Raw genomic sequence first — 15,040 nt, 5'->3', positions numbered from 1 at the left:
TATACACACATACACATATACAGTTGAAGTCAGAATTATTAGCCCTCCTGTTTATTTTTGTCCCCCAATTTCTTCAACACATTTCTAATCATAATAGTTTTAATAACTCATCTCTAATAACTGATTTATTTTCTCTTTGTCATGATGACAGTAAATAATATTAGACTAGATATTCTTCAAGACACTTCTATACAGCTTAAAGTGACATTTAAAGGCTTAACTGATGAATATTTTAATCCTCGAGTTTTATATGAGCACTGTGTCCTCAATCAGGAGGAAAGGATTGTAAACGATCCAACTCATTCTTTGTTTCCACATTATGAACTCTGGTAAAAGATATAGAGTCCCCAAGTGTAGTTTAAACCGTTATAAGAAATCCTTTGTACCTGTCTCAGTGGGATTATTTAATAAGAGTTTATCTTAATTAGCATTATAAATTGTGTAACTGTTGTATTTTGTATTGTTTTTATTGCTTGTTTTTAGTGAATGTCTGCAGCAATATGGCGATGCCCATAAGAAATTTCCTGTCAAGGACAATAAAGTTTTACTACTACTACTTTCCTACTAACTAGGTTAATTAGGTTAACTAGGCAGGTTAGGGTAATTAGGCAAGTTACTGTATAACGATGGTTTGTTCTGTAGACTATTGAAAATAAATACAGCTTAAAGGGGCTAATAATATTGACCTTAAAATGGTGTTTAAAAAATTAAAAACTGCTTTTATTCTAGCTGAAATAAAACAAATAAGACTTTCTCCAGAAGAAAAAATATTATCAGACATACTGTGAAAATTTCCTTGCTCTGTTAAACATCATTTGGGAAATAAAAAAAATTTAAAAAATCAATGGCGGGCTAATAATTCTGACTTCAACTATATATATATATATATATATAGACTTTTGTTTTCTATGATGCCAGCTTTTGAGCATTTATGTTTGGTCATACTGCATTTTTCGTTGCAGTGAAACATTAATTTAAATGATGAGTTTTAAAAGTTTTATTTATTGTTTTGTTCAATAGTATTATTGCATTTTAATGTATGCATTTATTCAGTATTTTGATAAAAAAACTCACATTCAGTCTTTTATTTCATATTTGATTTCACTTGACATATAACTTATACATTGTTTTATTACTTTTTTATTTTACTTGCAATAAAACTTAACATTTGATTTCTTTACAACAGAGTTTTTCCTTTAAAAAATAAGTTTTATATTTACTGAAATGAAAAAGTGCATTTAAATAATAATATTTATATATATTATTATTATATATGATGAACATTTTAATCAATATTTTTTTTCATCAATTTGAATAGTTTATTCATTCAGTTTCCCTAGGCTTAGTCCCTTTATTCATCTGAGGTCACCACAGCAGAATTACCCACCAACTTATCCAGCATATGTTTTACACAGCAGATGCCCTTCCAGCTGCAACCCAGCACTGGGAAACATCCATACACACTCATTCACACTCATACACACACACACACACACACACACACACATACACACACACACACACACACACACACACACACACACGCACACGCAAACTCTACACAGAAACTGAACTGGCCCAGCCGGAACTCAAACCAGCGACCTTCTTGCTGTGAGGTGACAGTGTTAACCACCATGACGTCCCTGAATAGTTAATATTAAATGTTATATTTTTATACAGTAATTTTAAAATTGGGATTTACCAAAATAGTTTATTTAATGTATTAGTTGCTTTGAGTTGACATTTACTTTTATTATTTTTTAAAATTCATATTTTATTTCAGGACTTTTATGAATCTTTTTCACAGAGTGTTTTATTTAGTTTTAACACTTTGACTTTGCTTCAAATAAAATGCATTCATTCATTTTAAACATTTAGATGCAACTTTAATTTTAACTTCAGATTTTCCTTTTGCATTATTAATCAGTCGACCTCTCGCACTATGATAAACCAGACAACAAAATAATCAGCATGCTGCTTAAACAGAAGTAAGCAATAAATGAACAGAACCATGATTAAACACATGAGAGCAATGGCCTCTGGATGTCAGTCATAATCTAAATCAGCTCTAGTCTGGCTGGGGGCTTCGGTGGGCTGGTTTTGGGCTGCGTTCACACACAAACTTACTTGTTTCAGGGATGAGCAAATCCAGGCCCTGCGAGTCCCGGATCGGGTCACTCTTGCAGGGACCGCCGTCCTTCAGCCCATTCTCCTGGGCATCAGCGGTGGCAGAAACACCACTGCAGGGAGTCTCCTGAACCCCCTCAGCCTAAAACACACAGCAGCACGTCAATAGCACACATGAGGGCGGGATGAGGACGAACACACACACACACACAATGCATGCTGGAGGTAGATGGAGGATATACAGCACCAGAATAATCTCCTGGGCTTAAATGATTGAGCGGCAGAAATTTTCCACCGTTGTTCCAAACTGGGTGAAAGCTTTAATATTAGCTAAATATTAGGCCTGTCATAATATAACAAAACTTTTATTTTGATGGGTTACTATGAGGAAGCTGTGAGTTTCTATGTGTACATTAGAGGTTGGAGTCAACTCCACATAGAATCGATTCCTTGATTCTGATGCATTAAGAATCAAGTGTCGTTTCCAAACACAATTGATTCCACTATTCCAAAGTGTTGAGAAGTGATTCCTTGATTCAGAGGTGGTAAGAAAGGAGAATTAATTACAAAAACAATTGATTCCACTATTCCAAAGTTTTGAGAATCAAGACTCAACTACAAAAACAACTGATTCCTCAATTCTAAAGCATTGGCAATCAAGAGTCTATAAAATAATTGATTCCTCGAATCCGAAGTGTTGTGAATCAAGAGTCAATTCCAAAAACAAATGATTCCTCAATTTCGATACATTAAGAATCAGGAGTCAATTCCAAAAACCATTGATTCATTGATTCTGAGGCATTGAGAATCAAGAGTCAATTGCAAAAAATATTGATTCCTCAATTTTGAAGCATTGACAATCAAGAATCAATAAAATTATTGATTCCTCGAATCTGAAGTGTTGTGAATCAAGAGTCAATTCCAAACACAATTGATTTCCCAATTCCGAGACATTGAGAATTAGGAGTCAATTCCAAAAACCATTGATTCCTCGAATCAAAGTTGGTGAGAATCAAAAGTCAATGCCAAAAACAAAAGATCCGTCAATTCTGAGGCATTGAGAATCGAGAGTCTACAAAAAAATTGATTCATCAAGTGTTGCGAATCAAGAGTCGATTCCAAAAATGATTGATTCCTCAATTCTGAAGCACTGTCAATCAAGAATCTACAAAATAATTGATTCCTTGAATCTGAAGTGTTGTGAATCAAGAGTCAATTCCAAACACAATTGATTTTCCAATTCCGAGACATTGAGAATTAGGAGTCAATTCCAAAAACCATTGATTCATTGATTCTGAGGCATTGAGAATCAAGAGTCAATTCCAAAAACAATTGATTCCTCGAATCAAAGTTGGTGAGAATCAAAAGTCAATTCCAAAAACAAATGATTCATCAATTCTGAGGCATTGAGAATCGAGAGTCTACAAAAAAATTGATTCATTAAGTGTTGCGAATCAAGAGTCGATTCCAAAAACAATTGATTCCTCCAATCCAAGGCGTTTAGAATCGAGAGTCTACAAAAACGTGTTCCTTGATCTCAAAGTGTTGAGAATAAAGAGTCGATTCCAAAACCAATTGATTCCTTGATTTAGAGGTGTTAGGAAACAAGGATCAACATGGATTCCTAGAATGTAAAGTGTTGAGAATCAAGAGTCAATTGCAAAAACAACTGATTCCTCAATTCTGAGGCATTGACAATCTAATTAACTCTAACAACAACTGATTCCTCGATTCAGAGGCATGAAGAATCAAGAATTGATTCCAAAAACAATTGAATCCTCAAATCTTAGGTACTGAGATTAGAGAGTCAATCCCAAAAACAATTGATTCCTTGATTGTGAGGCATTGAGAACCGAGAGTCAATTCTGAAAACAATTGATTCTCTGATTGTGAGGTGTTGAGAATGAACAATTGATTCCAAAAACAATTGATTCCTTGATTCTGAGGCATTGAGAATCCAGTTTCAATTCCAAAAACAATTGATTCCCCAATTCTGAGGAATTGAAACTCAAGAGTATACAAAACAAATTGATTCCTCAAATCCTGTTGAGAGTCGAGAGTTTATTCCAAAAACAATTGATTCCTCGATTCTGAGCCATTGACAATCAAAAGTCTACAAAAACAATTGATTCCTTGATTCTGAGGTGTTGAGAAGGAAGAATTGATTCCAAAAACAATTGATTCCATGATTCTGAGGCATTGAAAATCTAGAGTCTACAAAAAAATTTATTTCTTAAATCCAAAGCGTTGAGAATCAAGAGTCTAATCCAAAAATATTTGATTAATTGATTCAGAGGCATTGACAATCGAGAGTCTACCAAAATAAAATAGATTCCTTAATTCCGAGGCGTTTAGAATCGGGAATCAATTCCAAAAACAATTGATCCATTGACTCTGAGGTACTGCCAATTGAGAGTCTACAAAGAAATTGATTCCTCGTATCCGAAGTGTTGAGAATAGAGAGTCGATTCCAAAAGAAACATTGATTGGCGTTGACAATTGAGAGTTGATTTCAACAGCAATTGATTTCTCGATTGGGAGGCGCTGAGAATCCAGAGTCGATTCCAAAAACAATTGATAACTCAATTAGGAGGCGTTGAGAATCAAAAGCCGATTCCAAAAACAACTGATTCCTCAATTCAGATCCAAAAACAACTGATTCCTCGATGCTGAGGCATTGGCAATGAAGAGTCTAGAAAAAAAAAGATCCCTCAAATCCGAAGTGTTGAGAATCGCGAGTCAATTCCAAAAACAATTGATTCCTCAATTCTGAGGCATTGACCATTGAGAGTCTACAAAAGTGTCTTACTTGATTCAAAGGCGTGAAGAATAAAAAATTGAAAAGGTATTAAGAATCAAGAGTCGATTCCAAAAACAATGAATCATTCTTAGATGTTGAGAATCGCGAGTCAATTCCAAAAACAAATGATTCCTCAATACCGAGGCGTTGAGAATCAAGAGTCTACAAAAACAATTGATTCATTGATTCTAGGGCATTGACAGTGGAGAGTCGATTCCTAAAATAATTGATTCCTTAATTCTGTGGCGCTGAGAATCGCGAGTCTACAAAAAATTTGTAATGTTTCGAATCAAGAGTCAATTTCAAAAACAATTGATTCAGAGGCACTGAGAATTAAGAGTCGATTCCAAAAACAATTCATTCCATGTATTGTGTGGTGCGTCAATATATTAATTATTGTAACAGGCCTACTAAATGCATCAGTTTAACCAGCAGTGAACACTATTAATGCATTTACTAATAAGAGCTTTTTGTAAAGTGAAACACTAGACTGGTGCTGTATATCTATAATGCTTAAATATAACACAATAATGAATGCTTAATACAATGAAATCATTAATAAAATCATAAGACAAACATAATAACTAAATTATACTCATATATATAATGTATATACACATACAAAAGAAAAATCATGTGGAACTGAACCTCGATTGCAACATAATGTATATAATCACAAAAATGAACAGCAGTGCATGTACATCCATGCAAATGGAGATGCCTGTCGATCTTTAAAATGCATGTATTTGAGACTATTTCAAATCATTTTGTATTATTAACATTAACAATTATCTGTACAACTAAACTAAAGGAAATACGACTTCATCCAGAAGAAAAATATAGTAGGAAATGTAGAAAAAATGTCCTTGCACTGTTAAACAGCACTTGGGGAATGTTAGAAAAATGTCAAAAATTCACAGGATTGCTAATAATTGTGTTTAAACTGTATATATTTATTGCATATATATATAAATATTTATATATTTATTAATATATATATATATATATATATATATATATATATATATATATATATATATATAGTATTTTGATAACACTTTGATTTAAGGGGATGTAGTTGCACATGTTCCATGCACTTGCTATAGTAATGACAATAAATTATGCACAACTACATGTAACTAATCCTAAACCTAGCCCACATTCTAACCCCAAACATTACAACAAGTACATGTAAATAATTAGTCAGTAGTTAAATGAATAGTTACACTGCCTCTACACCACCTTAACATAAAGTGTGACGAACATATTAAACCCGTATCAGTGTGATGAAATCTGCTCATGCTGTGTTGAGTGTGGATGACTATGGAACAGTAATGGCGTGGTCATGTGACTGGAATGGATGGCTATAGGCTGAGGGGCAGGTGACATCACGATCACTGCAAACCCACCAGGAGGAGCGTGGAAAACAACCCAGCGAGACCAAAAGCCAAAACCCTCGCCATCCCAAACAATCAGATCTCCAATTCAGCGCTTTCATTAAGTATCCTGTTGCCTAACATTGGATTTTTCCATACATATAATACTGAGGGGTTGTGGCTGGAATGAAAACACTTGCAACAAATGGATTTCACACAAATAAAGCATGAAGAGCTTTAGAAAAGCAGCATAATCTTTCAGTATGTGTTCAGCTTTATTAAAAGTGTGAGGTTTTATTTGCTTCGTGTACTTGCCACTCATCAAACGCCATTTAAAATCTTTCTATACCTCCTACTTTTCTTAAAAACACAGTCGTAGCCATTTGCCATCATTCCACATACAATCAAGTTTACTATGATCACTTAAAGGTCCCATGAAATTGTAGATGTTGATATTAGTATTATTCCTTTTTAGGATATTTATAAGCTAGTGTGCTCTAAAACAGTGATAAAACTAACGCATAACCCTGATATAAACATGTAAAGCTTGTCTATTTTTGTATTCATATAGTCGTTTTTCAATCAAACGCTCTCTAGTGTCTGACATGCCCCGCCCCCTTTCAAGATGCTTTGATGTGCTTGAGCTCAACCACTCTCACTGGCAGAACGGTGCTTAAAGAAAACGCTATTGGCTGTTTCTTTTTAAAGGGGAGGAGCTACACTATGACCCGCCCTCGTTTGAGATTACATCAGATATCGAATAAAAATGCACATTTCACAGCTCTTCATGGAACCTTTAAGCTGCTTTTAATCATAATATATTTAAATATGTTTTAATATAAGATCATAATGTGCTTTGTTTAATTTTGACACTAATGCATCCTTTACACTGAATTACAGTAAGAATGAAACATTAAACTCAGCCCATTCTGTTCATTTATTATGCACAAAATCTGAAACATTCAAGTAGCCACATTATTAGAATTTTATAAACATTCTCTGCATATAAAATAGCTTTTTTTTTAAAGATTTTAATACAAGTACAGTTCAGAATAAGTATGTTGTTTCATTTTGACAATGTATTCTTTAAGCTGAATTACAGTAAAGTCAACAGTCATGCCTATTTTGTCAATTTATTTACTAAAATTAATCTGAAACATTACAGTCGACACTTTATTTGCATTTTATAAACTTTGCATATAAAATAGCTAAATTACAGTAAAATTAACCACATTAACCGTTATTTTGTCAATGTATTCTTGCAGAAATATATCTGAAACATTAAAGCGGGCACTTTATTAGCATTTTATAAACGTTTTCTGCATATAAAAGTGCTTTTTTAAATATTTGAATCCACCTCAGAATAAGTATGTTGTTTCATTTTGACACTTTAAGCTGAATTATACCGTAACACAAATTCACACATATTCTGTCCATTTATTAAATAAATCTCATCTCAAACATTAAAGCCGCCACTTTATCTTCATTTTATTATCTCTTTTTGGCTTATAAACAGATTCTTTAGATTTTAACACAAGTACAACCCAGAATAGGTGTGTGGTTTCATTTTGACAATGTCTCCTAAGTTAAATTACAGTAAATTTAACATAAATTCACAGCTATCCTGTCAATTTAATTAATAAAATTCCTATAAAACATTAAAGCAGGCCCTTTATTAGCATTTTATAAACTCTGCATAAATTGTAAAACTTGCCCTAAATTCCCCCCTATTTTGTCAATTTATTTCTTACAGAAATATAGATTCAAAACATTAAAGAAGGCACTTTTTGTGCACTTTATAAACTTTTGTTTCATATAAAATTAATTTAGCATATATTAATGTCGACACTAAATAGAGCCTTTGAGCTAAAGTTAATTAGTCAAATTTCACGTCTAAGTTTATCTTGGCTGTTTCTTTGTACTGTTTCTTTCGCTGTTTGGCTTGTGAACTTTGCATTTTGTAGTGTAAATTCTTTCTATAATCTAAACCAGTATATAATATATAGCAACAATAAAGGTGAGATCACTCAATAACAATTCACTTTTCGAATAATTATTTTATTTAAACACCAAAACAAAACTATTATTAAATATCTGAAAATGTCCTAAATGTCTTTAGAAATAACAGCATGGATAAATATAGTACATGATATTTTTGTAATGGAAAGGCTATAACAGTAAAATCTCAAATATTTACAAAACAATGGAAATAATTGGATAGAGTTAATATCTTACATGCTTTAGATTTTGTGAACTGAATAATAAAAACAAACATACGACTCGGGCACACATTCCAAGCAAATGTGCAACAAATGTGTTGTTGTGAGATTGTTTTGCTTGTTAGTTTATTGTATTTTTCTTCATTTTAAAAACAGGAAGAGACATGCAGAACTTATTTTGACTAAGGTATGAGAATGCTTTTGTTTTAAGTGTTTGTACTTGTAATTCAAACTATTAATGTTATACATATAAATGTCTCGAACCAAATGCGTCATTTAATTCTATATGGAGACATACTTGACTGTCTGTATATGTTTGTGTATACATGTCTCAATAAAAACACTGCCTGATTTCTCAGGAACACCTATGATGTCTCAAAAGGTTTAAATGGACGTTTGTGCAAATCTCACCTTGATTTTCCCTCCTCCAGGCTCATGGTTGACATTATCCATAGATCCCACCTTGGACTGAGCTTTATCCTTATAGTTCACCTTATGGCTCTCGATCTTGACTTCACCTCCACCTGCAGAAACCAACAAACATTTACAGTTAGCACTTTACAATAGGGAGAACATGCAAACTCCACACTGAAACGCCAACTGACCCAGCTGAGGCTCTAACCAGCGACTTTCTTGCAGTGAGGCTACTGTGCACCGCATCGCCCAACATGACTACAATTGAAAATGAACCCCTAAGGGAATTCACAATCATACAGTATATTTTATTTTATTGCCTTGTCAGCTTCATTAGCATGGTGAAAACTAATTAGAATAATACAGATATAATAAAAACAATAAACCAAGTCGTATTAGACCTGGATTTTCACATTAATATAGGATAAAAATTCTAAAACTTTTTTTCTAAGAGGAAAATTACTCCCAGAACCAACATTTCACTATGAAAACTGCACAATATTCATTAATTAGTAGGGCTGCACAATATTTCAGCATCGATACTGCAATGTGATCATTCTCAATAGTCACATCGCAGGATATGCAATGTTGAGATTTTGAAGTCTATCTAGGTGGAAGTGAAAGCCCAATTGTAGTGTATACAGATCACAAAACTCTAGTGCAGGGATGGGCAAACTCGATCCTGGAGGGCCGGTGTCCCTGCATAGTTTTGCACCAACCCTAATCAAACACACCAGATTGTAGCTTTCTAGTGATCTTGAAGACACTAATTAGGGTGTTCTGGTGTGTTTGATTAGTGTTGGAGCAAAACTCTGCAGGGACACCGGCCCTCGAGGATCGAGTTTGCCCATGCCTGCTCTAGTGTTTTTAAATCGTATGTCTAACACTAATCGATTGATGCCTTGGTCTCTAATTGTGCAGGAATACCATCTTGACATTCGTCACAAAAAAGGGGGCTGATAATCACATCGCTGATGCCCTGTCTAGAGGGTCACTGTTTAGACAGTCAACAGCCCCTTTCACACATACAGACCTTTCCGGAAAATTACCGGCAACTTCCCGGAAAGGTCTGTATGTGTGAACAGGCTCTTTTTGAAAACACCGGAGAAGTTGTAACATTACCGTAATTTACCGGAATGCTGCGGTGTGAACGCAGAAGGAAGATTGCCGGAAAGAGCGCGTGCACGTCTAGAACGTCCTGACGTGAGACGTCTGATTTAGCCAATCAGAACACTCAGACGCATTCACGTCCGCGTGGTTCATGGAAATAAAAGCCTTTGAATAATTCCCAGACACATTTAACTGCTAGAAGTTAGTCAGATAACGTTTATATGTTCATCTTAATGCCAACAGTGTAAATAATTATCGATAAGATGCTTATGATAAGACGTTGTTTGTTTACCTTCAAGCTCTTCTTCCTTCAGTAGCTTGACGAGTGGCGTGTGCCCGTGAAGCAGCCGGTGAGCGCCAGCACACACACATATCATCTACATCTGGACATGCGAAAGTGTTGCTCTATATGTTCTCATCGAAGTTGTTACTATACTGATCCATCCACAGAGTTTTTAATGTAGTCAAATGTTTACAAATATAAGCGCAGCCGTTTAGAGCTCATTTCTGGTTGATGTCAGAATTTACTGGTGTTTTGGAATGGATGTGTGAATGGTCTTTTCCGAAAAATTCTGTAACGTCCTCGCCTGTGTGAACAGCGCTGTTTTTAATTTAGCGGTAAAGTCATTCCGTAGATTTTCCAGATATTTACCGGTATCACTGTGTGAAAGAGGCTAATGAGTGCTTGAGATTTTTGTGCATTCTAGCTTATAACCACTAGGTGGTTATAATCTTTAGTGGTGGGGGTGTTACGTCCTGAGACGTATCTTTTCGTGTGCACAGTGTGCTTTGTGTTTTTCCTCTCTCTCTCTCTCTCTCTCTCTCTCTCTCTGTGTGCCTCCCTCTCTCTCCCTGCAGGTAACTGTGTCCACCTGGTAGCGATCATTGGATCTTTCCAGTGATTGGCTGTTGGGAGAGGAGAGAGAGTATTTAACCTGAACTGCACTTTAAACCAGGGAGGGAGTTCATTTGTTTATGTATTTTTGATTCTTTTTATTTCAGATTAGCAAGAGATCATATTAGGAGTTAGCTTGTTTTTGTTTGTTGTTTTGGCCCTGCCCCCTTCTAAATTAATACCCTGTTTTCTTTGTTATATTTTTGATATATGCAAATAAACTTCTCTTTTTCTTGATTTGACCTTGTGTTTAAGTCTCTAGGCATTCTGTTTGAGGAGCTGAGTTCTCTCTCTCTCTTTTTCCAGCCATTGCACATCACCCACCACCAATCATTAATTTTCTGTTGCGGTCACATCCCTAGACCTGAAAAGGTCATAACAGATTGTATTATAATTGATCATTTGCATGTGTTGTTGATGCCTGTGATTGTATAATGACTTTAAAATCCTTCAGCTATAGAAAATTGTACCATTTGTGATCTTAACTGTGAATAATTTTATTGAATCGTTTATATTTTGATCAATCAGTTACTGTAATTTAACACTGTTAGACTCAGGAAATAACACTTGTATCTTTTTCTTGATCGTGTTTATAGATCGTTATGCATGAAAATGCAACACGTGCAACTACAGAAATGCACTGCAAATAGCACAAACCACAACAAAAATGTGTCGGGGGGCCCAAAAAGATTTTATGGAGAGGCTGTAGATCTAACATTAGAAATTATTTCCAAATGAAGGTGTTAAGTAATTGAAATTGTATTCATATCACTATATATATATCACTAAATTAAAAAAATATTGCAATGTTAAAATTTTCCAATATCACGCAGCCCTATCAATTAGCCAAGAAAATAGTTTTCACGACCAAAAACCCTGAAATGTAAAGAAACTGCAAGGCTAACTCTGGATGAAGAGTCCTTCACATCTCCTCATACCTGGTTTATGTTTGATGTTGGATTTGGATCCACACTTGGAGGTCACTTTACTCAAGTCGATCTTCTTGCTGAGAATCTGAACCTGCGAACACATACAATCATCCCACATGACCAATGAAATGAAAGATGGGGAAATCAAAACTGAGCAACGGGACATGCATTGGATCAACATAAAGCAAACAAGATGATGAGGGAAGGAAAAACACACCAAAAACTCTTCAATGACATGACTTCAGAAATTTGATCTGGAGTTAGTGTATAAACAAACACCCAGAGTCAAAACCTCATGATTTCCTTGTTTTGGAAAATGCCGCTCAGCACCAGCAGATTTGGGAATGATCATTCGTCCCCGATCACCAGCAGCTCTTATATGTGATGAAATCGCCTCATTGTTGTTTTATGGCACAATGGACAGAATGAAGGTGTTTGTCTGGATATGGACTACACCGCATGCAGTGGTGTTACTTACGTTCCCTCCACCAGGAATATGTTTCATATTGTCCTTGGAGCCCAAGCGTGAGGTCACGTGACTGTAGTCCACTTTTTTGGAGACTATCTGAACCTGAATACAGCACGGCAGGCGGGAGGAACGGGACACCAGGGAGGACCAGGTTAGAGAGGGGAGACAGAGGAGGACACAAGCAGAAGCACCTGAAAGCAGCTAAAACCCCACTGTCTGTGTGTGTGTGTGTGTGTGTTTGTGCACTGAGTCTTCTGTTAGTATCAGGGCTGAGGTGAGAAACCAATGCTTTCTGATTGGGGGATCAATATACATGTTTACAGAATAGATTGCAATGCCCTCATGGTTCTGGGTTTAGTTTTTCACAGCAGATGGCGCTCTAGGCTAGTTTTTCACAGCAGATTGTGGTCTAGGTTAGTTTTAAACAGCAGATGCCGCGCTTGTTTAGGTTTTAACTGCAAACAGCGCTCTAGAATAGTTTCTAACAGCAGATGCCGCTCTAGACTACAGTTTGACAGCAGACGGCGCTCTAGACTAGTTTAGTTTTTAACAGCAGATGGTAGTTTAAAATCAACAGATGGCGCTCTAGACTAGTTTTTAACAGCAGATGGCACTCTAGACTAGTTTTTAACAGCAGATGGCGCTCTAGGCTAGTTTTTAAAAAGCAAACAGTGCTCTAGGCTAGTTTTTAACAGCAGACAGCACTCTATGGTAGTTTTAAATCAGCAGATGGTGCTCTAGACTAGTTTTTAACAGCAGATGGCACTCTAGACTAGTTTTTAACAGCAAACGGCGCTCTAGGCTAGTTTTTAACAGCAAACGGCGCTCTAGGCTAGTTTTTAACAGCAGACAGCACTCTATGGTAGTTTTAAATCAGCAGATGGTGCTCTAGACTAGTTTTTAACAGCAGATGGCACTCTAGACTAGTTTTTAACAGCAAACGGCGCTCTAGGCTAGTTTTTAACAGCAAACGGCGCTCTAGGCTAGTTTTTAACAGCAGACAGCGCTCTATAGTAGTTTTAAATCAGCAGATGGTGCTCTAGACTAGTTTTTTAACAGCAGATGGCACTCTAGACTAGTTTTTAAACAGGAAACGGCGCTCTAGGCTAGTTTTTAACAGCAGATGGAGCTCTATGGTAGTTTTAAATCAGTAGATGGTGCTCTAGACTAGTTTTTAACAGCAGACGGCACTCTATAATAGTTTTTAAACAGCAGATGGCACTCTATGGTAGTTTTTAAATAAGCAGATGGCCCTCTAGACTAGTTTATAACAGCAGATGGCGCTCTAGACTAGTTTTTAACAGCAGACAGCACTCTATGGTAGTTTTAAATCAGCAGATAGCACTCTAGACTGGTTTTTAACAGCAGACGGCGCTCTAGGCTAATTTTTACCAGCAGATGGCGCTCTATGGTAGTTTTAAATGAGCAGACAGAGCTCTAGGCTAGTTTTTAACAGCAGACGGCACTCTATGGTAGTTTTAAACAGCAGATGGCGCTCTAGACTAGTTTTTAACAGCCGATGGCGCTCTAGGCTAGTTTTTAACAGTAGACTTAACTCTTGGCTTGTTTTAAAAAGTCGATGGCGCTCTAGACTATTTTTTAACAGCAGATGGCGCCCTGGGCTATTTTTTAACAGCAGACCATCAGTTGGTAAAAATAAGCTCATAATCCATTCAACAGAGAATTACAATACACTCAGAAAATCTCAGCATCTTTACAATAAAATAATCTCTACATTTGATTAATCATCCCAGCCCCAGTTAGTATAAACACCCCTGAAATCTCCAGAAATCTCCCATGTAGGAATAGTCCATTTCTCAACTGTTCTGCTCTTTAATTATGATTGTTTTATGAATATGAATATGGTTGGTAAGATACAGACACAGATGAACATTATTAATTAGAGATACTCAAATCCCATTGTTTTTTCCAGTGACCATAACACATTTTAGCATGGTTTTGATGTATAATTTCCATTTCAAAACAACACAAAGCTCCATTTGCTAATAATCCAACAGACCTTGACTACAACAAAAGCCAGATTGATTTTAAAATAAACAAATAGTCTTTTAATAAAATTAGTCACTTCATATTCTGGCTCATTTTCTTAAACTATGCAATTTGAGTATCCCTGCTGTGATAAATAACACAATTTATTAATGATGTGACACACAATGTATGGTAAAATATGAAAGAATGACAGAAATGCAAGCTTTCCAAAGATCTACAAACAAACAGGAAGGTTAGTGGTTGAATAATGTGTGTATTTGTAAACATATGATTTATAAAATATGTATTATTTCACTTTTTATTATATAGTGCATTTAGAGATTTATTATTGTTTGATTATTATTATTATTATTATTTACCTTTTATTATATAGTGTACTTAGATGGTTATTATTATTATTAAATATATTAGTTATTGTATAACATTAAAAAAAGCAAAAATAAAAAAATTAAGGCAGACAGCAGCTGTTATATAAAACAAAGGGCTTTATTTTGTGAAATTGTATTCTATTATACACATAATTATATACATACACTCACTGGCCACTTTATTAGGTACACCTGTCTAACTGCTCGTTAACGAAAATTTGTGATCAGCCAATCACATGGCAGCAGCTCAATGCATTTAAGCATGTAGACATGGTCAAGACGATCTGCTGCTGTTCAAACTGAGCAAGAAAGGGGATTTAAGT

At 35.3% G+C, this 15,040-nt stretch overlaps 1 protein-coding gene across 1 annotated transcript in view; it reads right to left on the bottom strand.

The window, feature by feature from the left end:
- Window positions 1–2,032: 2,032 nt before the first annotated feature.
- The window catches only part of LOC130218906 (microtubule-associated protein 4), a 123,693-nt gene continuing 110,685 nt past the window's right edge, over window positions 2,033–15,040 (bottom strand). Inside the window, exons 14-17 of the mRNA XM_056451225.1 lie at window positions 12,349–12,441; window positions 11,880–11,961; window positions 8,934–9,046; window positions 2,033–2,269 (exon numbers count right to left, since the gene is read on the bottom strand). Of these exons, the coding sequence (XP_056307200.1) occupies window positions 2,069–2,269; window positions 8,934–9,046; window positions 11,880–11,961; window positions 12,349–12,441 (489 nt within the window). The 3' untranslated portion in view covers window positions 2,033–2,068. The remainder of the gene's footprint in view (window positions 2,270–8,933; window positions 9,047–11,879; window positions 11,962–12,348; window positions 12,442–15,040) is intronic.

This window comes from Danio aesculapii, chromosome 24 (assembly GCF_903798145.1).
Source record: "Danio aesculapii chromosome 24, fDanAes4.1, whole genome shotgun sequence".
NCBI classification, from domain to species: Eukaryota; Metazoa; Chordata; class Actinopteri; order Cypriniformes; family Danionidae; genus Danio; species Danio aesculapii.
This window is presented reverse-complemented; position numbering and strand designations above follow the sequence as displayed.